Source organism: Micromys minutus, assembly GCF_963924665.1.
Source record: "Micromys minutus genome assembly, chromosome: 25".
NCBI lineage: Eukaryota > Metazoa > Chordata > Mammalia > Rodentia > Muridae > Micromys > Micromys minutus.
In genome coordinates, this window is record NC_137960.1 from 22874209 (window position 1) to 22895714 (window position 21506).

The following is a 21506-nucleotide window of genomic DNA, read 5'->3' on the forward strand; positions in this document are numbered from 1 at the left end:
AAAGAAATGGAGAAAGAGAAGAAGGGAGGAAATGTCCCAGGACTGAGTACTCTTAATTCCATAGGTGATGTGCAAAACATCTCAACCATAACGGACTTTAGGATACAACAGAAAAGTAAAGCCTACAAGATGACAGTGTGGAAAAGCAAGTGCTACTAAGCCTGATGACCTGAGTTCACTTGTGCTCTGTGGAGTGCTATTCATACAAGCTCCCCACCCCCTACACACACCACAGTGTATACATACATACATATACACACAGACATACATATACACACATACATATACATACACACATAAATACACACACACATAGATACATACGTATTGTCTTAGGGTTTCTATTGCTGTGATGAAACATCATGACCAAAAGCAACTTGGGGAGGAAAAGGTTTATTCAGCTCACACTTCCACACTGTAGTCCACCATGGCAGGAAACCAGGACAGGAACTCAGACAAGGCTGGAACCTGGAGGCAGGAGCGGATGCAGAGGCCATGGAGAGGCTGGCTCTGCCTGTTTTCTAATAGAACCTAGGACCACCAGCCCAGGGGTGGCCTTACTCACCAAGGGCTGGTCCCTCCCCCATCAGTCCCTAATTAAGAAATGCTCTACACGCTTGTCTACAGCCCGACCTTATGGAAGCATTTTCTCAGTTGGGGTCTCCTCCTCCCAGATGATTCTAGCCCATGACAAATTGTACACACACACACACACACACACACACACATACCTACAGATATATCAAACACACATAAGTACATAGGCACATACAAAAACAAGTAAAATGACCTTCGCCAGGTTCAGGATGCCTAGCTGTGGGTCTCCAGCAGCTGAGCATCTGTTTAGTACTGTCCCCATGATCCTTTGAGCCTTTGGCTTTCTCGTTGTCACAGGGGCTGCGCTAAGACAGCCTCGTGGCAATGTGAGCTGCTGCCTTGGTGGGCAGAAAGAATGCCAGTTTATTTTTACTTTTTCATTTGTATCAACAAGGGAATGTGTCACCCTGGAGCAGAGAGCTTTGACTCATTTCCTAGAAATGTCTATGGCTTTACAGTGCCCCTGTTTGTCCTAAGCAACTTACTTACTCTAAATTATACTGCCCCATAATTATATAGTCATCCTTTGTTATATATTATGATCTATACTATATATGTTATAAATAGTATATGGTTCTTTTTTGATCACAATAGTCCCTTACCCAACAGCTTGAGACCAACCCAGCTCTTTAACAATTATTTTTAGCCTTAGAAAGACTGTCTGGGCCAACCTGACACAGGCTGACCAGGGCTCCACAGAAAGACCGTCTCAAAACAACATGAACAAAACTGTGTAAAGGATGCTATCGAGGTTTTCACTGCACTCAGAAGATGGCTTCGTAAGGGACAGTGAGTTATAGCCTTGCCCCTTGGTGTGTTACACAGAATCCACCTCTCTGTACCGACTTCAAATGTACCCCCAAACTATCCTAGATTCCCCATCCCAAGGAGCAAAACTCTGGGTTCTGCTGTAGCTTTGTTTGCTGTCCAGTTGCTAGGCAGCAACATGATCCATTAACACTGCCCTTTTTGGAAGGCTTCTGTTTTAAAGAATGGTATTCTGTGGTTGGGAAAGTAGCCCTGTTGACAGGGTGCTTGCCTAGGGTGCATGAAGGTCTGGGCTTGATCCTCAGCACTGTGTACGCGTGTTATGGTTACATGACTGCAATCCTGGCATTCAGGAGGTGGAGGCAGGAGAATCATATGTTCAATCAAGGTCATCCTCGACTACATATTAACTTGCAATTCAGTGACAATTTGGAGTTTTGGTTTCTTCCCCCCCCCCCAAAAAAAACCCAGAAATTTTAAGAATATGTTTTTGGGCTGGAGAGATGGCACAGCAGTTAAGAGCACTGACTGCTCTTCCAGAGGTCCTGAGTTCAGTTCCCAGTAACCACGTGGTGGCTCACAACCATCTGTAATGGGGATCTGACACCTTCTTCTGATATGTCGAAGGACAGTGACAGTGTACTCACATATATAAAAATAAATAAATCCTTAAAAAGAATATGTTTTCATTATAATTGCAGATGTGAGATATGGGGCTGCTTTGGACTGACCGCAGCTGACTATGATTTGTCTCATGCTCTAGCAGGGGTGTGGTTTTGCCAACTGCAAGTAGTTTCTGTGAGTGTTTGATATCTTGAATTCTGGAACCTCTTCAGAGAATATCTAAATGCCCTGAGAGGCAGGCTGGGGGGGGCGGGGTAGGTATTGAGGTGAGGTATTGTTTGGTTGTTGGTTGTTTACTGTTTACTGTTGGTCACTGTTTTGCTAAGTGCAAAAAAGAAACAAGAAGAAATTAGATATCCTGACTTCAACGATCAAACTTGCTCCAAAGAACTGAACACTTAGCAGCAAGTAGTCAAACACCGCTAATGTTGCCCCCTTTTCGACCCCTGACTTTATGCAGAGATCCCTTTTCCTCTACCCTTTAACCTCTCTTATCTAGTATCAGGTAGAAAGGGTGGAAGAAAAGGGGTGGAGAAGGGTGGAACAGAAAGAACCCACCAAGTAGCAAAAAATAGGTATATTGCAGGCTAGCCTAGGCTACCTGAGATCCTGGCTATAAGAAATAAAAGACTTCAGTACTAGAGACACTGAAATGTGTTTCCTTTTGAGACGCATGTACAAGCTTCTTCACACCACTTAAAGCTATGGCCTGTGGTGGTGCAAGTCTTTAGTTTCAGCACTGAGGATACAGGGGCTGCTGGATCTCTGTGAGTTCAAGGCCAGCCTGATCTACACAGTAAATGCCAGACCACTCAAGACTACACAGTGAGACTCTGTCTTCAAAATAAAACATAGAGCCAGGTGTGGCAACTCTCACCTGTAATCTCAGTTTAGGAGTAGAGGCAATAGAATGAGGAATTCCCTGTCAATTCCAAGTATATAAGGATCTGTATTTTAAAAAAAAAATTTTTTTAATCACAGCTACAAAATCCCTTTTTCATACAGAGCAATAGTCACAGCATGTGAGGACAAGGAAATGACATCTTGGTCATCACTGCCCAGTTGGGTGACCATCACTGCCCAGCTGGGTCCAGGAATGTAACGTCCCCCTCTTGTGACAGCTTCATTTGGCCTCCGCTACTTGCGGCTGCCCCGTAAGGAGGGATGTTTCTGTGGGGGTTGAAGATGCCCTTCAGGGCCCTGCCCAGCTCGTGTCTGCAGCTTTTGGAGCTGACAGCCAGGGTTCCGCTGCCTCCACAGGGCAGCCATGAATGTTCCAGTGTGTTCTAAGGCCACACCGATGTGCCAGCTTCAACCCTGCCTTCTTTCCTTTCTAGTACTGCTTAGTGCCCAGAGACCACTCTGTCAGCAAACTGAGAGGCAAACCGAGGCAAGATGTCAGGCCGGAGCGGGAAGAAGAAAATGTCCAAGCTGTCCCGGTCAGCCAGGGCCGGAGTCATCTTTCCAGTGGGGCGGTTGATGCGCTACCTGAAAAAAGGAACCTTCAAGTACCGGATCAGCGTGGGTGCCCCTGTCTATATGGCTGCGGTCATTGAGTACCTGGCAGGTAATCCCAACATGTAATTCCCACAGGCAGGTCGCCGCCTTTCCCTGTCCTTCGAGTTAGGGTAGGATGCTGGGAATCTCCCAATGCCTGACTCAAAGATACTTCCGGATAGTAATGGGGCTTTTCCGACCTGCTTGGCCAAGGTTGGCTTCTACAGGTTTTGGGGAAGGAGAAAGGGCATTAGAAAGTTGGTCCACACAGGACAGAGAGCCCACATTTAAACCGTTCTATACCTGCCCAGCAAAGTGTGGCAGAGAAGATCCGGGTAAAGGAAGAGAGAGATCTTCACTTTGCATCAAACTGTTCGTTAAATCCCTTGGGGCGGAGGTTGGGGGGATAGGAGAGTTGTGAGGTTTTGTTTGTTTGTTTGTTTTCCTTTAGTATACTTAAAGTAGGAAGGATTGAGGATGGTTCTTTTGGTAAAGTGCTTGCCAGACAGTCATGAGAACCTGAATTTGATCCCCAGACTTCATGTAAAAACTGGGCACCGTGCCACACACTTGAAATCCCAGCACTGGAGAAGTGTAAACAGGTGTATCCCTGGGGCTTGCTCGATAGCCAGCCTTGCCAATCAGCAAGTTTCAGTTCCCTGTGAGAGCGCCTGTCTCAAAAATGAGGCTAGCCCCTGAGGAATGACATCCGAGATTGTCCTTACACACACACACACACACACACACACACACACACACACACAGTCAAGAATGCAGTCTCAGATCATCATGTTTGGGTGGTGAGCACTGTACCTACTGAGCGAGCCATATCCCCAGCAGGACAAGAGTGGTTTGTTTGGTTTTGAACCAGGGTCTCATTCCATTGCCCAGGCTAGCACTAGGCTGGCCTCACACTCAGTTTGATCCTCCTGCCTCAGCCTTCTGAGAGCTGGGATCACAGATGTGCACCACTCCACCCAGGAGAATAGGCCCACACCTTTAGTCCCAGCACTCGGGAGGCAAGGGCTGCTGGATCTCTGTGAGTTCGAGGCCAGCCTGGTCTACAAAGCCATCCCAGGACAGCCGGGGCAACACAGGAGAAACCTTGTCTGGAAAACAGAAAAAAAGAAATCTACTCAAGGAAAATATACAAAAGCTCAGATAACTAAGTGGGATGAGACCCTTGGATCATTTTATTCTCAAGAAACAATGTCTCTAACAGTCTTAGTTTGTCCTTTCCTCTGTCCCACACACCACAGTTAAGTGCCTTGAGAATTCTGCCCAGTTGAAAGGCTTCCCAATAATTTAAGTACTGGGGAAGCAGAGGCTGATGGATTTCTGTGAGTTTGAGGCTAGCCTGCTCCACAGAGTGAGCTGCAGGCTATCCAGGGCTACATATAATTTTGAAAAGAAAGGAAAAGGTGAGCATCAACCTGAAGCCACATGCCAGGTGGTCCAATATGGCATTGATTTCAAAATACTTGTCCCATCTGCCCAACGGGTGTGTTCATAGTTCTTAAACTACAGCACCCCAGTCATTCAGAAAAAGAGGTGATGGGGCTGGCGAGGTGGCTTAGTTAACAAAGTGCTTGTTATGTAAGCGTGGGGACCTGAGTTACTATCCCAGCACACATGCAAAAGCCATGCATAGCCTGTAACCCAAACACTGGAATGGAGGCTGATCCCCAAAGCTCATCAGCCAGTCAGTCTAGCCTGAAATAGCAAGTTCTCACTGTAGTGAGAGACTGAAAAGTATAGTAGAGAGAAATATAGGATGACCCCTGACCTCAACCTCTGGCTTCTACACAGGCATGTGCAGCACACACACACACATACACACACACATACACACACACACACACTATGGTCGCTGTGTCAGTAAGCTTGTTGGCCATGGCTAAGTCTTCCAGGAAAAGCCTAAGAAGAATTTTCGGTTCATCAATGTTTTCCGTTCTGGAAACGCCACATAAATATTTAACTCCGATGTCTGTTTTATTTTAATGTTTTTGCTAATCACGTCTGCCTGGCTAATGTGGCATACTTGGACGGAGTTTCAACGACCACCGTCGGTTTTCTGGATGACAGTGGCTTTATGGGCTATTCTGTTCGAAATGAGGTTGATTGGAAATATTCATGTAGCATCCCCTCCCAATTACTTCAGGCCTGGGTATTTACACCATCGTACGTGCAGATGCCTTCAAAACAGTCCACACCCTTCCACACAGAACATTTGTGCAAACACACTCACATCCTTATTTTCCTGTTGGTTCACTGCCTCCAGCTTTCTACTGAATACCTTTCTCTTTAAAAACCATTCTTTTTTTTTTTTCCTTTTTTTCATTGTCTTTTGTGTGCATATGTTCGGTTGGTTTGTCAAATCCCATGGTGTAGCCCAGGCTGGCCTGGAACTTGGGATCCTCCTGCTTCAGCCTCCCAAATGCCAGGATCAACCAGCAGGCACCACACCTAACTTAGTCACACTTTATTTTTTAAGATTTGCTTTTATTTGTTCTTATGTGTGTCTGTGTGCACATATTCCATATGTATGTGGGTTCCCATAGAGGGCAGAAGAGAGTGTTAGGTCCTGGAGTTTCAGGAGATTGTAAACAGCCTGACATGGTTCTGGGAACTGAACTCTGGTCCCCTAGAAGAGCAGCAAGTGCTCCTAACCTCTGAGCCATCTTTCCAGCTCCTCATTCACACTTTTTAAAAAAATTATTTATTTTATGTATATAAGTACACTGTCACTGTCACACACACCAAAAGAGGACATCAGATCTCATTACAGATGGTTGTGAGCCACCATGTGGTTCTGGGAATTGAACTCAGGACCTCTGAAAATGCAGTCAGTGCTCTTAACCACTGAGCCATCTCTCCAGCCTTCATTCACACTTTTTCAAGCAAATAAATCATTTTTCCACAACTAAAGAGAAAGTAAAATGAATCTGTAATTAAAAATAAAATAAATCAGAGATGGAGAGATGGCTCAGTGGTTAAGAGTACTGACTGCTCTTTCAGAGGTCCCGAGTTCAATTCAGGTGGCTCACAATCATCTGCAGTGGGATCTGGTACCCTCTTCTGGCGTGTCTGAAGACAGCTACAGTGTGCTCATATACATTAGATAAATAAATCTTAAAAAATTAAAATAATTATCAGAGTTCAAGGCCATCCAAGGCTGCATAGTGAGACCCTAATTCAGACAAAAAAATAAAAATAAAAATAAAAATAAACAAAAAAAAAAAAAAAGAAGAAGAAGGAAAAAAAGAGAGGGACAAGGAGATAGTTTTTTGGTCAGGGTATTTGCCATGCCAACCAAGCAACCTGAGTTCAATCCCTACTACCCGTCTCTGCCACTGACTCCACAGAGTTGTCCTCTGACCTCCACAAGGGCACTGTGGCACGCTCACCACCACCCCACATACACACACTAATGAATTTTTAGAGAAATGAAAAAGGAGCTACAGATGGTCCCGTGGTTAGAACACTGGCTGCACATGAAGAGACTCTGGGTTTAAGTCCTAGCTCCTACATGGTAGCTCACAGCCATCTCTAACTCCAGTTCCGAGGGATCCAGCACCCTCTCCTGAGCTCTGCAAGTTTCCAGGCACACAATATGGTGCACATACACACATACAGGCAAAACACAAACACAAAATACACACGTTTAAAAGAAATAAGAAATGACGATAAAATAAATGGTATAAAGTACCTGCTATATCAAACCTGGAGCTTTTGGGCCACATACAGCTCCGGATAACTATAAACACAGCCCAAAGCATAAATTGCAAGCTTTAGAGTGGGCAAGATGGCTCAGAGGTAAAGGCACAAATCTGACATGAGTCTAATCCTCAGAACCCACATAAAGGTGGGAGGAGTGAACCAACTCCACAAACTTGTTGTTTTCTGATCTCCACGTGGATGAATGCACAGACTCACATACCCACACCAATAATGAAATAACTGGATTGCCTATTAACCTCACCTTGTATTTCAGCGGAAATCCTAGAGTTGGCTGGGAACGCTGCGAGGGACAACAAGAAGGCCAGGATAGCCCCCCGACACATCCTGCTGGCCGTTGCCAACGATGAGGAGCTCAACCAGGTAGGTGTGCACCCTAGGCTCAGGTGGGGATGGGTTGCCAGGCATGCTCCTTGGTGGACCCCGCTAGCCAGCCATGAGTCATACCAGTGATAAGTCTCAGTCCAGCCTGCGCATGCGCGCACGCGCACGCACACATGCTCATCAGGACCAGGCAGAGAGGAGCAGATCTTGATTGCTTTGCACTGAAGAGTCAAGACCAAATCCCACTCTAGAACAGACTCTGCCATGCGTACAAGACTTTATCTACTTATTAAACACAGTCATCACATGCATATATTATCCCTCGCAGTATCTTAACTTAAACCCTGTAGGTGATTTATTGAGGTATGAATGGGAGACTCCTTATCTATGCATTAGAACTAATGGAATCCACAGTCAAGTGAATGCCTTCCTGGACGTCCATCGGCAAGCTGTGGGGAGGGGATAAATGGCATGGGAATTTCTATCTGTATTTACGTACTTCTCATTCTTCTCTAACTAAAAAACATTCAAAATTGCCAGGCCATTATAGAGTAATAACTGCCCCCAACCCCCTCCCAAATGTGATAAAAATTGGCTGCTAGGGGCTGGAGAGATGGCTCAGCAGTTAAGAGCACTGACTGCTCTTCCAGAGGTCCTGAGTTCAAATCCCAGCAACCACATGGTGGCTCACAACCATATGTCATGAGATCTGATGCCCTCTTCTGGTGTGTCTGAAGACAGCTACAGTGTACTTATATATAATAAATAAATAAATCTTAAAAAAAAAAAAATTGGCTGCTAGAAACATTCAGAACTAAGACATGCAAAAGACAAGCTCTTCTCGGAGCCAGGAGTGATGTAACAGCTGTCAGTTTGCTGTAGATGTTACCAGACTCTCCAGGTGTCCGTGCTGCCCTCTGGTAACCGATGGGTGGCTTGGTTCGTGGATGCACTATCGGTTCAGACCACCCTCTGGTTTAGAATATGCAGAAGACATAATTGTGGGCTGATCGTTCAAAATGTATCCACTGGGAGGTTCATGGCCAAGTACATGTTCCTAACAGGACACAGGGTTGAGAGAATGGAAGTCTCTGGATCTCTTTTTTGAGTTAATCTTTGAGCCCGGGTTTGACTAGCTGTGATTGTTGTCATCTGAAATTCCAGAGCCCTGGGCACCGTGCCAATGTTCACTTCTCTGATCCTTTGATCCCACATTGTTTTGCTTTCTTTCTATGCAAGACCACAGACAGACAGCCTGATGCCTACAAAGAAATGCTTCGCAAGCATCGGATGAGTGAACCCACGGCTCTGTGGGAATCGTCTGGCTGGTAAAATAGCCTGCACTGGCCTGACCAGCTTTTTGCATTTCTCTCTCAGCTGCTGAAAGGAGTGACTATTGCCAGTGGGGGTGTCCTGCCAAGAATCCACCCCGAACTGCTGGCCAAAAAGCGAGGGACCAAAGGCAAATCAGAAACGATCCTCTCCCCACCCCCAGAGAAAAGAGGAAGGAAAGGCGCATCAGGCAAGAAAGGGGGTAAGAAATCCAAGGCCACCAAGCCACGGACGTCCAAGAAGGTGAGTGGTGTAGCCTTTCAGGAGCCAGATGTTACCATAGTAGGCATGTTGCTTCTCTCTGGAAACCTAAACCCCAAGGGATGTGATTAGGAGTTGGGACCTTTGAACAGTGGCAATATCATGGGGACACATCCTTGACATTCAGGTATCTGCATAAGATTCCTTGTCCCCTATGCTATAATAAAATATTTTAGGGAGAAGGAGTTAATTCTGACTCATAGTTCAAGGGTATAATCCATCATGGAGTGGGGAGTCAGGATGGCAGGAGATTAGAGTTAAGCTTAGTGCTGCATGCTTTCAGTTCAGTCCCAGCATTTTGGAAGCAGAGGCAGGCAGATCTCTCTGAGTTCAAGGCCAGCCTGGTCTACAGAATGAGTCCCAAAACAGCCAGGGCTACAGAGAAACCCTGGCTCAAAAAAAAAAAAAAAAAAAAAAAAAAAAAATTAAACTGGACCTATAGTTTAGTGGTGGAGTATCACCCAGCATCAGGGGGTTTGGGGGGAGAGGTGCTAGGCTTTCTCCCAAGCATTTCGTAAACAACAACAACAACGATAATAATCACTCCAAATGATAGCTTGGCTCCTCAGATACACTAAGCAACTTTCACATGCTCAGTAGCCCTGAGCAGCAGAGACACCAACCATTTTCATCACGGGAGGGGGCATAAACAACGGGAAGCTTATATGATTATCACTCGGCAAATATCCATGATAACAAAATATCACACGAGTTCATGCCACTGCCACCAAGTCCCAGGACAAGCCTGGGGAGGAGCCAGGCCCAGCATTAATGCAGCTTCTTCTTCTCCTCCTCCTCCTCCTCCTCCTTCTTTTTTTTTTTTAAAAGATTTATTTATTTTATGCGTATGAGTACACTGCTACTGTTTTCAGACACACCAGAAGAGGGCATCAGATCCCTTTACAGATAGATGGTTTTGAACCACCATGTGGTTGCTGGGGATTGAACTCAGGACCTCTGGAAGAGCAGTCAGTGCTCTTAACCTCTGAGCCATCTCTCCAGCCCCCCTTCCTTCTTCTTCTAATTCTTCTTCTTGTTGTTGTTTTATCATGAGAGAGGGCCTTACTAAGTTGCCCAGAATGGATCTGAATTCATTGTGTAGTCCAGGCAGGCCTTGAACTTGTAATTCTCCTGCCTCGGTCTCCTAAATACCTGAGAATACAGCCTCATATCATCATGCCTGAACTGCTTTTTTTTTTTTTTTTTAATGATTTATTTTTATTTCATGTATGTGAATACACTGTAGCTGTCTTCAGACTCACCAGAAGAGGGCATCGGATCCCATTACAGATGGTTGTGAGCCACCATGTGGTTGCTGGGATTTGAACTCAGGACCTCTGGAAGAACAGCCAGTCCTCTTAACCTCTGAGCCATCTCCCCAGCCCTAATGTAGCATCTTGACCCTGCCACTTGGCTTATAATTCAGTGGTTCTGAGCCTCCCTGATGCTGTGACTCTTTAATACAGTCTCTCATGCTGTGGTGACCCCCTAACCATAACATTATTTTTGTTGCCACTTCATAGCTGTAATTTCGTTACTGTTATGAATCACAATTTAAATATCTGATATGCAGGATAGCTAACATGCAAAGCCTGTGTGAAGGGGTCATTTGACCCCCAAAGGGGTCAAGACCCACAGGTTGAAAACCATAGGCTTAGATATTTACTATAAACCTCAGACACAGATTAATGTAACAACTATCAACAATGTGTCTGTGTCCAGGTTTGGATGAACATGACTACAGGAGCCTGGATTCCTGCAATCATTGTTATGATACTTGGGGTATTGTTTGGCTTGATTTGGTTTTGTTTGGTTTGGTTTGGCTTGGCTTGGCTTGGCTTGGTTAGGTTTGGTTAGGTTAGGTTAGGTTAGGTTAGGTTAGGTTAGGTTAGGTTTGGTTAGGTTTGGTTAGGTTTGGTTAGGTTAGGTTAGGTTAGGTTAGGTTAGGTTTGGTTAGATTTGGTTAGGTTTGGTTAGGTTAGGTTTGGTTTGGTTTGGTTAGGTTTGGTTGTTTGAAACAGTATCTCTTGTAGCCCAGGTTGGCCTCACTTGTCTATGTAGCCAAGGATGACCTTGGAGTTCTGATCCTGCAGTGTCCACTTCCTGAGTTCCTGGGTTAAAGTTGTATGCCATTACATCTCATTTATTGATTGGACCCAGGGCTTCTTATGTGTGAGGCAGGCGCTCTACCCACTGAGCTGCATTGCCACCCATATTGTGTTGGCCATTTCTTTCCTGCTTACTGTTTCCCTCACCATAAAACAGCAGAAGGGCCTGGGGTGTGGCTCAGAAGCAAACTGCAGTTGATTAGCCAACGCCCTGAGTTTCAGCACATGGACACCCTCAGAGATAGCAAAGGGGGTGAGGAAAACACAATGATAAATGTGTGTGAATCTCATACTGAAACCTTTTATTTTATATGCTAGTGACAAGATGGAAGGAAGGAAGAGAGGGAGGGAGGGAGGGAAGGAGGGGAAAGGAACAGAGGGACCAGGAATGCAGCTCAGTAGCACATTCACTGCAGAACAGATCATCCAGTGCCTGCCACCCAACGGCTTCCTGCCACACCCACGTTGGTGGTGGCCATGGAAGGACTGTCCCCCAATCACAGGACCACATCTCATCTCTCTCTCTGATTTCACCCACAGTCCAAAGCGAAGGACAGTGATAAAGAAGGAACATCAAATTCCACCTCGGAAGACGGACCTGGGGATGGCTTCACCATCTTGTCTTCGAAGAGCCTCGTTCTGGGGCAGAAGGTAATAACACACGGGGCTGCAGTGAGTTCCTCTGCATATAGCACGGCACACAAGTCGCCAGCAGACTATCGGGTGCTGAGATGGCTTGTGCTGGTCAGCCTAAGGACAACCTAATGTCTTCCTAGAGAATCTGGACAGTAGCACCGCATTCCTGATTCTGCTGGGACATCCCCAAACCCCAATTATGTCTTCACCCACCAAGAAAAATCCATGGCTAACTCCCAGCCAGGCTTAAAGAGGCCTAGCACCCATGATTAAATGTCATTTAACAGAGGGATAGAATAGCAATATATGTTTCTTGAATATGACAGGGGCTAAAAATGAATTATCTGTCAATAATTCAGTCTGCCTGCCTTCCTTAGCTGCAAGGGGGAAAAAAGATTAAAAAAAAAAAAAACCTAACAGGGTATATTCCAGCAATTTCTCAGCATCCTGCCAGACACACAAATAATTCATTTTTATGTGCATCAAATTCACTGAACAGACAATCTATGGAGCCAACCCAGGGCTAAAATAATATACACGGGGAAGTAGCCAGTGAGGCTGATCTGTGTGCTGCCTAGTCTCAGCCTGCATCAAGTGAGATGCCTCCCCATCCAGACAGCTGGGGACCACAAGGTCTCCAGGAAGCAGAGATGTGGCAAGTTCCTTATTCATTTCTGATTTAAAAAAAAAAAAAAAAAAAAAAAAAAAAAGATGGAGACACAAAGAGGTGGCTTATATGCCCTCTCCAGGGCTGTGAATTTTCTCCCAAATGCATCTAGAGAATTAGAAAGTTCCTGCTCCCTGGAGAAGACACTGGTAAATGTTCTTCCTTCTATTCTACCAAAACCACATAAAGCAGCCCCAAGAATTTGGTACTCCGGCTGATAATGTAGCAGCTCAAGGATAGAGTGTTTCCCTGGCACCTTGAATGGGTCCACAGCACAGGAGAGGGGTTTTGGGGAAGACCACTGTCACAGGTAAGGACAGGCTGCGAACCCAGAGCCCACTCCTTCCCCCAAGACTATGAACCTCCCAAGAGTTCATACTCCTTAAGGGGTGAGAAGAGAGCAAGCTCTGGGCTGCTTTCCATCTAAGTACTGAGATGTGCCAGAGGTGACCCAGGCCACCAGGGTGAGGAACAAAAGACACATAAATGACAGAGAGAAAGAGGACGGAAGAGCCATGTCTGTTCCGGGCAGTAAGGGCAAGCTGCTTGTCTCAAAAGCATGGTGGGCCAGGCCTATGATCCCAAGCACTGGGAGGCAAAGATAGAAGAAGTTGAAGACAAACACTAAGTGAATTCAAGACCAGCCTTAGCTACCTGAGGCCCTATCTCAAAACAAAAGAAATAACTGGAAACTCGGGTAATTGAGAAAAGTGATGCTGACCGCTACACTAAAATGATTTTCAGTGGGGAAGTTGATCTTCTTCCTCTCATCCCCATCTTTTCTTCCTAATGCAGCTCTCCCTGACCCAGAGTGACATCAGCCATATTGGCTCCATGAGGGTGGAGGGCATCGTCCACCCAACCACAGCCGAAATCGACCTCAAGGAAGAGATAGGTAAGGCCTGGGCCTGGGGTTTGGGTTGGTGGCATGATGTGACCCAGTGTCCAGACAGCCCTCACGGACTCAGCTGTCCCTCTCTCTGCCTGAGGTCCCAGGCGGATATGACTGTCAATCAGCAGCACCTGGGCCCCCTTTGCAGCTCGGCCTGCCAACCGCTTGGCAGCCGCCCCTGCAGCTACTCCACCTTCCCCTCTGCGCTTGTATGTCCTCCCCTCTGCCTGTGTTAGGAAAAGCAGAGCAGAAAACACCACTCGGGAGGAGCCTTCTCTGGGCCCCATGCTCGCCCAGGGTGCACAGACATACATGCAGGCAAAACACCCATCCGCATAAAGAATTGGTGAATTTTTATAATGCCGTTTAGAAGCTATATTAACACTGGTAGTGACTTTGACAGGTTTGAACTGTGCTTTAGCAACACAGCACAGCTTCCCCGTACTCCCAAGAGAGATGGGGGTCCCCATAGCACAGTGACCCACTCATCACACAAGACAGGCTGAGTTGTGCTGGCATTTGGAAAGGTTTTGATCCAGGTTTTTCGGATTGGGGTGTTCCGCCTTGCTGGGAGGAGGTTCTGTGGGAGACAATATGCTTAGCGAGAGGGAGCTCTAAGGCTCCATACTCAGCAGCACAAGAGAGGAAGAGAGAGATGTAGGAGCAGGGGTGGGGTGGAGGTTTGGGAGTTCTTTCACAAAGCTTGTCATCCTGCATATACCTCTGTGCCGCACCTCCAGTGCCGCCAGTGACCACTGGCAAACCAGGGTACCAAGTGAGACATGTCATCCCTAATCTCTAAGCTTCTCCTGACCCAACATGACCAACAGTGAGATTCTATTGAAATACTCACCACAGTCCACAATGTTCTCCTTTGCAGGGAAAGCCTTGGAAAAGGCTGGGGGTAAAGAGTTCTTGGAAACAGTAAAGGAACTTCGCAAATCCCAAGGCCCTTTGGAAGTTGCGGAAGGTGAGTATGGGGCTGGGCTGCATCTCAGCCTGGCTCAACCTCGTTCTTACAACCTCCAGCCTCCCACACCCACGCGTGCTCACTGTGTGCAACAGGATGAGCCATTCCTAGAACCCACGTTAAAAAAAAAAGTCAGGCACGTTCGATGCCATAGGCTTGCAACTCCAATGGTGGCGAGGTGGAGGCAGGAGGGTCCCTGGAGCTCATTTGTTATCTAGTCTAACCTGTTTGGTGAGTTCTGGGCTGGCAACAGTCCCTCTCAGAGGTGGACAGTGTTCTTGAAGGTGACACTAAATCTTCCCTCTAAACACACACACACACACACACACACACACACACACACACATAAACACACAAACATGCACACACACACACAAACACACAAACATGCACACACACACACACATAAACACACAAACATGCACACACACACACATAAACACACAAACATGCACACACACACACATGCACACATACATTTGGGGCGGTTGCTTTAGCACCCCACTCTGAATTTGAACAGTGGGTGTAGGTTGTTTCCTATGCTTTAGGGGCTCTTGGATCCCTTATGGTCGTGAGCAGCAGAGGTGAACAGTAAGTGGTCTCGGGGGCTATTTAAGTTAGTTTTGTGGCTTGAGCCAGTGAGAAAGCTCAGCCAGTGAATATTCTCTCCATGGGCTTAAAAACCTGAGTTCAGCCCCTGGGACCCTCTAAGCGGAAGAACTGAGTCCCCCCGCCCCCATGTTTTTCACTGACGTGTGTGTACTGTGGGCAGACACACGCAAATATAATTTTCCCTCAGAAAGAGAAAAATTAAACTTTCAAAGTAAGGAGGGTAACCGACCTCACCTCACACAAGAAGGGCAGCATGTTCTGCTCTTGGTCTTGGCATTGGTTGGATGGTGTCTTACTTACTTTCCTATTGTGGTGCAAAGCAATTTACAGGGGGGGGAAAGGTGTTTATTGGGACCTACAGCTTCCAAGAGCGAGTCTGAGCATCATGGCAGTAGGCGAGCAGGCACGGTGCTAGAGCAGCCGAGAGCTTACATCCGATCCACACACAGAGAGAAAGCTAACCTAGGAATGGCATGGGCTTTTGAAACGTCAAAGCCTGTCCCCAGCGACACACCATCTTCCAACAAGGTCATTCGTCCTAACCCTTCCCAAACAGTTCCACCAGCTGGAGGCCAAGCATTTGAACACACAGTCTATAGCAGGCCATTGTCTTCCAAACCACCACATCACCTAGTGAACAGAGTAGCAAGCCAGCACTTCTGAAGACTGGCAACCCGGCACTGACTACATCCTCCCATGGAGAGGCTCATGGGACCTGACCTCAGGAGGCCGAGAAGGACATATATATATTTATTCCTTTAAGGGCTTCCATCTCCTGCAGGCTGACAGCGACTATGAGGTGTATGCCTTTTGTTTGTTGTTTTATATGTATGGGCATTTTGCCTACATGTGTGTAGGTGTATCACCTCCTTATCTGTGGGTCTCCCTTCTCCTGGGGGTCACTGGCCTCCAGCCCATGAGGGCAAAGGAAGCAGAAGTGGTGAGCGGGGTTTGGATGGTTGTGAGTGTGACTGAAAGACTTCCAGAGACCCTTCAGTGAGACGGTTCTACTTACAGCTCCAGGGGTAGAGTATATAAGGGTTTTGGAGGTTATGGGCAGAAATGATTGACCGATCATAACATGGTCCCGAATTATCATACTGGTGGTAAGGGTTGATTGATTATGACACAGTATTGCATTATCATACTCTGGAAGGGCTGAGCCAGGACGTTTGTGCTGAGGTGTGCAGTATTTGCAGGAAGCCCTGTGCAGGTCACTCTCCAGATAAGGACAGTGAAGAAGGGGAACCCCGCAGAGAAAGGGAGTCCTCCATTTTGCACAGAGTTCTGGAAGCTCTCCAGACAAGATAGACTACTAGCTAAACAGCAGGGTCTTCCAACACATGTCTGGTGCCCACAGAGCCAGAATAGGGCACCAGATACCCTGGAACTGGAGTTACTTACAGTGGTGAGTCTTTAGCTGGCTGCTGAGAATTGAACCTGAGTCCTCTGGGAAAACAGCCATTGCTTGTAACTGCTGAGCCATCTCTCTACCCCAGCCCACCCCAGATGTGTATGCCTTCTTTTTTTTAATTAATTAATTAATTAATTAATTTCATGTATGTGAGTACACTGTTGCTGTCTTCAGACACACCAGAAGAGCATCAGATCCCCATTACAGATGGTTGTGAGCCACCTTGTGACGACTGGGAATTGAACTCAGAACCTCTGGAAGAGCAGTCAGTGCTCTTAACCACTGAGCCATCTCTCCAGCCTGTGTACACCTTCTTAAAGATACTAAATCATGTGAAACACATTAGCCTCTTGGAACTGGTAAAATGGCCCCTACATAGCTGTCCTTGTCAGATATGCCTGGGAGCCCAGGTGCCTCCATGCGTGTTCTCTAAGCCAGATCAGTCTGTGCTGAGCCTCTGCCAGGTACACTGTGTTGAGGATGTTAGCATGGCCCTGCATGCAGAGGTGTACGGCCAACTGAGGATCCCAGGGTCACACAATGCATCTCTTAACCAGGCAGCCCAGTTCCATGGTGAAGGCTCGGAAAAAGTGGCCAAGGAAGCTGGGGAGGAAAGGACACAACCAAGCGTGGAAACAGAAAGGCTACCTCAGATGACTGATGGCCACGGGGACTTCCCTCAAACTCCTCCGGAGCCGGAGAGAGACAGACAGACAGAAGAGGAGAGGGCCTAGTGACATAGCCTCAGCAGTTACAGGCTGTTCCCCTAGAGGACCTGTGTTCAAGTCCCAGCAACCACATGGTGACTCACAGACATTTAACTACAGTTCCAGTCACCTCTTCTGGTCTCCTTGCGCACTGCGTACAGATAGTAACCAGGTATACGTGCAGGCAACATGCTCATACCCATAAAAATATTTTTTAATTAAGCCTTGCCAGGTTGTGGTGGCACATGCCTTTAATTCTAGCACCTGTGAGGCGGGGGCAAGAGGATCTCCAGGTTTGAGGCCAGCCTTATCTACAAAGTGAGTTCCAGGATAGCCAGGGCTACACGGGGGGAAAAAAAAACAAAAAAAAAAAAAACAAAAACTTGTCTCAAAAAACAAAGAGAGACAGAGAGACAGAAAAAGAGGAGAGAAAAATAGCACTAGCCAGCCAGGCCCTGTGGCACACTCCTTTATGGCAAGTCACCAATTAAACCTAAGCAGTGTGGCAACCCTGGCAGTCAGTCCATCTCCATTGTCTTAATTGCAGTCACAATGTGCCCTTGGCCATCTCAGGGAACAGTTAAGGACCCAGGGATTCTGTCGTTTTGAGACGGCATTACTTAATCTTCCACAGTTACCAGATGTGATTTTGATGTGTTCCCATCCCTAGGATCCACTTTGTGTATATTCCTGACCTGGGGCCTGTTGGCAGGTCACCAAAAAAACAAAATAAGCTGTCACTTCAAGGCTGAAGCTCTGCTTCCTGCCAAACTTGCCTCACAGTGGCAGGGATGTGTCACCTTCTTGACCTCTAGGATCTCTCAGGGTCACCTAGGAGGCCTGGCCTAGTCACCCAGCTTAAGGTGGGATTCAGGAAATAACCTACGGCATCCCTCTCCTGTGTCTCAGCTGCCGTCAGCCAATCCAGTGGACTTGCAGCCAAATTTGTCATCCACTGTCACATCCCCCAGTGGGGCTCCGACAAATGTGAAGAACAGCTGGAAGAGACCATCAAAAACTGCCTGTCTGCAGCTGAGGACAAGAAGCTTAAATCTGTCGCCTTCCCACCGTTCCCCAGTGGCAGGTAGGACAGTTTCTGAGTTGAGGTCTCCAGCCTTTCTGTTGGGAGTCAGCTGCTCACCAACATGTCCGCATTCCATTGGCCCATTCAAGAAGACGCAGCCAAGGTCCACCAGCATGACCTGAATGTTAGGTTGGCAATAGAGTGAGAAAGCTAAGTACAGGCCTAGGATGGCAGGACTCCATGTCTCCATATGTCATGTGTGTCTATGTATGTGTGGAGGCCAGTTCCATTCTTAAGATAATGTTCTCCTACTGCTGTGGTAGAACATTCTGCCCTAAAGAAACTCCCAGTCATAGTCCCTTATTGAAAGAAGTTAGGCAGGAACTAGGAGGAACAAGGCAGGAGCTTATCTACAAGAAACCTTGGACAAATGCTGCTTGCTGGCTCACTCACTAGCGCATACTTAGTTCTCTTTTATATAACCAAAGATCATCTGCCTAAGGAACAGTGTAGCCTGCAGTGGGCTGGGCCCTTCCATGACAATCATTAATCAAGACATTCCCCGCCCCCCAGACATGGCCACAGATCAGTCTGATCTGGGGAATTCCTCAGTTCAGACTTCTCTCAGATGACTATAGGCTATCCATCTTGTTTTTGTTTTGAGACAGGGTCTTACTGTGTCCAGGCTAGCCTGGAACTCATTATGTAAATTAAGATAGTCTTAAACTCAGAGAGATCTGCCTGACTCTGTCTCCTGAATACTTAGATTAAAGATGTGTACGATCTTGGTGTTTTTGTTGCTGTTGTTTGGGTTTGAAGTTTGTTTGTTTGTTTGTTTGTTCGAGATAGGGTCTTGCCAGGAGGTGATAGCACACCTTTCTTTGGTCCCAGCACTAGGAAGGCAGAGACAGGCAGATCTCTGAGTTTGAGGCCAGCATAGTCTACAGTGTGAGTTCCGAGACAGCCAGGGCTACACAGAGAAACCCTGTATTGAAAAAAAAAAAAACAAAACTAAAAAAAGAAACGGGGGGGAAAAAAGAGCAGATATCCTGGAACTCAATATGTAGACCAGGATAGCCTCAAACTCACAGAGATTTGACTACCTCTGCCTCTCCAGTGCTGGGATTAAAGGTATGTGCTGCCAAGTTGGACTAACCACCTTGTGTTTTTGAGAAAGTCTCTCCTTGGTTTTGAATTAACCAACTAGGTTATGCCAACTGGCCAGTGAGTCTCAGAGATTGTCTTAGTTAGGGTTTCGTTGCTGTGAAGAAACACCACAACCACAGGAACTCTTAGAAAGGATCACATTTAATTGGCTCCTGCTTACAGTTTCAGAGGTTCAGCCCATTATCATTATGGTGGGAAACACAGCAACATCTAACCAGGTATGGAGCTGGAGGAGCTGAGAGTTCTACCTCATGTTCCAAAGGCAGCTAGGAGAAGACTGGCTCCCAAGTGGTTGGAGGAAGATCTTAAAACCCACCCCCATAGTAACACACTTCCTCTAACAAGGCCACACCCACCCCAACAAGACCACACCTCCTAATAGTGCCACTCCCTGGGCCAGGCATATTCAAACCACCACAGACCTCCATCTGTCTTTACTTCCCCAGCACTGGGGTTACAAACACATATCTCCATGCCCAGCCTTGGTACATTTGTTCTAAGAACCAAACTCAGATCTCTACGCTTATGTGGCCCAACTGAGCCAACCCCACAGCACATCCCATGTTTGTTTCTGAAAATCTGCTATATTCAAAACCCATATTCCCACCCTTAGCCCTTAGCTAGAACACAATCAGAAAACCCCAGGCTTACAGCCCTTGCTAATCAAAGTGTGGTCTATGAACCACCAGCAGCAGCAACATCCCCTGGTTACAAATTGAGAGCCCAGTCCTGCTTTAAGATCCCCCCAAAAATGCTTGAGACAGGAAAGGAGGAAGCTGAGGCTTTATTAACCGAACCCGGGGGCAGCGGAGGCTCTCACTGCAGCTTGGTGGGAAGAGGCTAGACTCAGACACAGGAAAGCTAAGGACAAGGTAATGAATACCATGACCAAGCCACGGGTGGCATGTTCCACACACAGACACTCAGGAGAGTTCAGGAAGCAGGTTCATCCTGGTTTCGGACCCACCCCAGGTATCTTGGTAGCTGACCCTAAGTAGCTATTATGGCTGTGTCCCTAAAGTGTCCCTGCTGGCTGTGATGGTGAACAGCACTGTCAAAGACCTCCGTGGCTGTCCGGGTCTCAGCAAACTTCTACCAACCCAGCCTGCCAAGAGTAGTTACTGAAGTCACAATGTTGATGTGAGTAAAGATTTTCAGTGGTTCTCAGCCTCCCCAATACTGTGACCCTTTAATATAGTTACCTCACGTTGTGGTGACCCCACCCCCAGCCATAAAATTATTTTCGTCGCTACTTTATAGCTGTTAGTTTTCCTACTGTCAAGAATCGTCATATAAATATCTGGGATGCAGGGTATCTGACATGCGACCCCTGCAAAAGGGTCGATTGACTCAATAAGGGGTCGAGACCCACAGGTTGAGGACCACTGTTCTAGGCAACCACAAACCAACTGAGACCCAGCCCCCAGCAGTTTTGAAGGCCTCTTGTTGGATAATCCAGTTAGCATAAAAACTGGTTTTGAAGAACCTAAAAAGAAATGTTTGCCTTTTTGAAGACACAGTCTCATAGATGTGGATGACAGAATTTACCAAGTCAAGTTCTTTGAGTCAGCTGACACAGGCTCAAAGTTGGGACATCCTTACGTGCTGAGAGTTGTCTGTGACCTTGGCTGAAGTCACCCTATCAAGGTCACTGGGGACATCACCCCATGCGTGGTGAGTCTCACACTGTACAAACAAGGGTCCAGGGCCAGAAGAAGAAGAAACTGAGAGCAGGGCATGATGGCATATGTATTTAATCACTGCCCTTTGGAAGGCAGAGGCAGACAGATCTCTGGGTTCGTGGCCAGCCTGGTCTACACAGTGAGATCCAGGCTAGCCATGGCTTTATAGTGAGACCCTGTCAGAACAAAAACTAGGAGCCAATCGTCCTCTCCCCAGACTAGGAGAGAATTTCACAATGGGTAAAGGGACCAAAATGACCCACGCTCTTCTTTTCCTTGGACATAGAAACTGCTTTCCCAAACAGATGGCCGCCCAGGTGACCCTCAAGGCCATCTCGGCCCACTTCGATGACTCGAGCTCGTCCTCGCTGAAGAATGTGTACTTCCTGCTCTTCGACAGCGAGAGCATTGGCATCTACGTGCAGGAGATGGCCAAACTGGACACCAAGTAGCTCTCCAGCGGGAAAGGAGGCGGGTCAGTGTGAC

At 47.0% G+C, this 21506-nt stretch overlaps 1 protein-coding gene across 1 annotated transcript in view; it reads left to right on the plus strand.

Annotated features, from left to right (window-relative positions):
• MACROH2A2 (macroH2A.2 histone) overlaps nucleotides 1–21487 on the plus strand; it is a 41716-nt gene extending 20229 nt beyond the window's left edge. Inside the window, exons 2-9 of the mRNA XM_080937965.1 lie at nucleotides 3327–3556; nucleotides 7481–7587; nucleotides 8926–9123; nucleotides 11790–11900; nucleotides 13348–13447; nucleotides 14325–14414; nucleotides 18057–18231; nucleotides 21307–21487. Of these exons, the coding sequence (XP_080794091.1) occupies nucleotides 3385–3556; nucleotides 7481–7587; nucleotides 8926–9123; nucleotides 11790–11900; nucleotides 13348–13447; nucleotides 14325–14414; nucleotides 18057–18231; nucleotides 21307–21472 (1119 nt within the window). The 5' untranslated portion in view covers nucleotides 3327–3384 and the 3' untranslated portion in view covers nucleotides 21473–21487. The remainder of the gene's footprint in view (nucleotides 1–3326; nucleotides 3557–7480; nucleotides 7588–8925; nucleotides 9124–11789; nucleotides 11901–13347; nucleotides 13448–14324; nucleotides 14415–18056; nucleotides 18232–21306) is intronic.
• The last annotated feature ends 19 nt before the right edge of the window (nucleotides 21488–21506 follow it).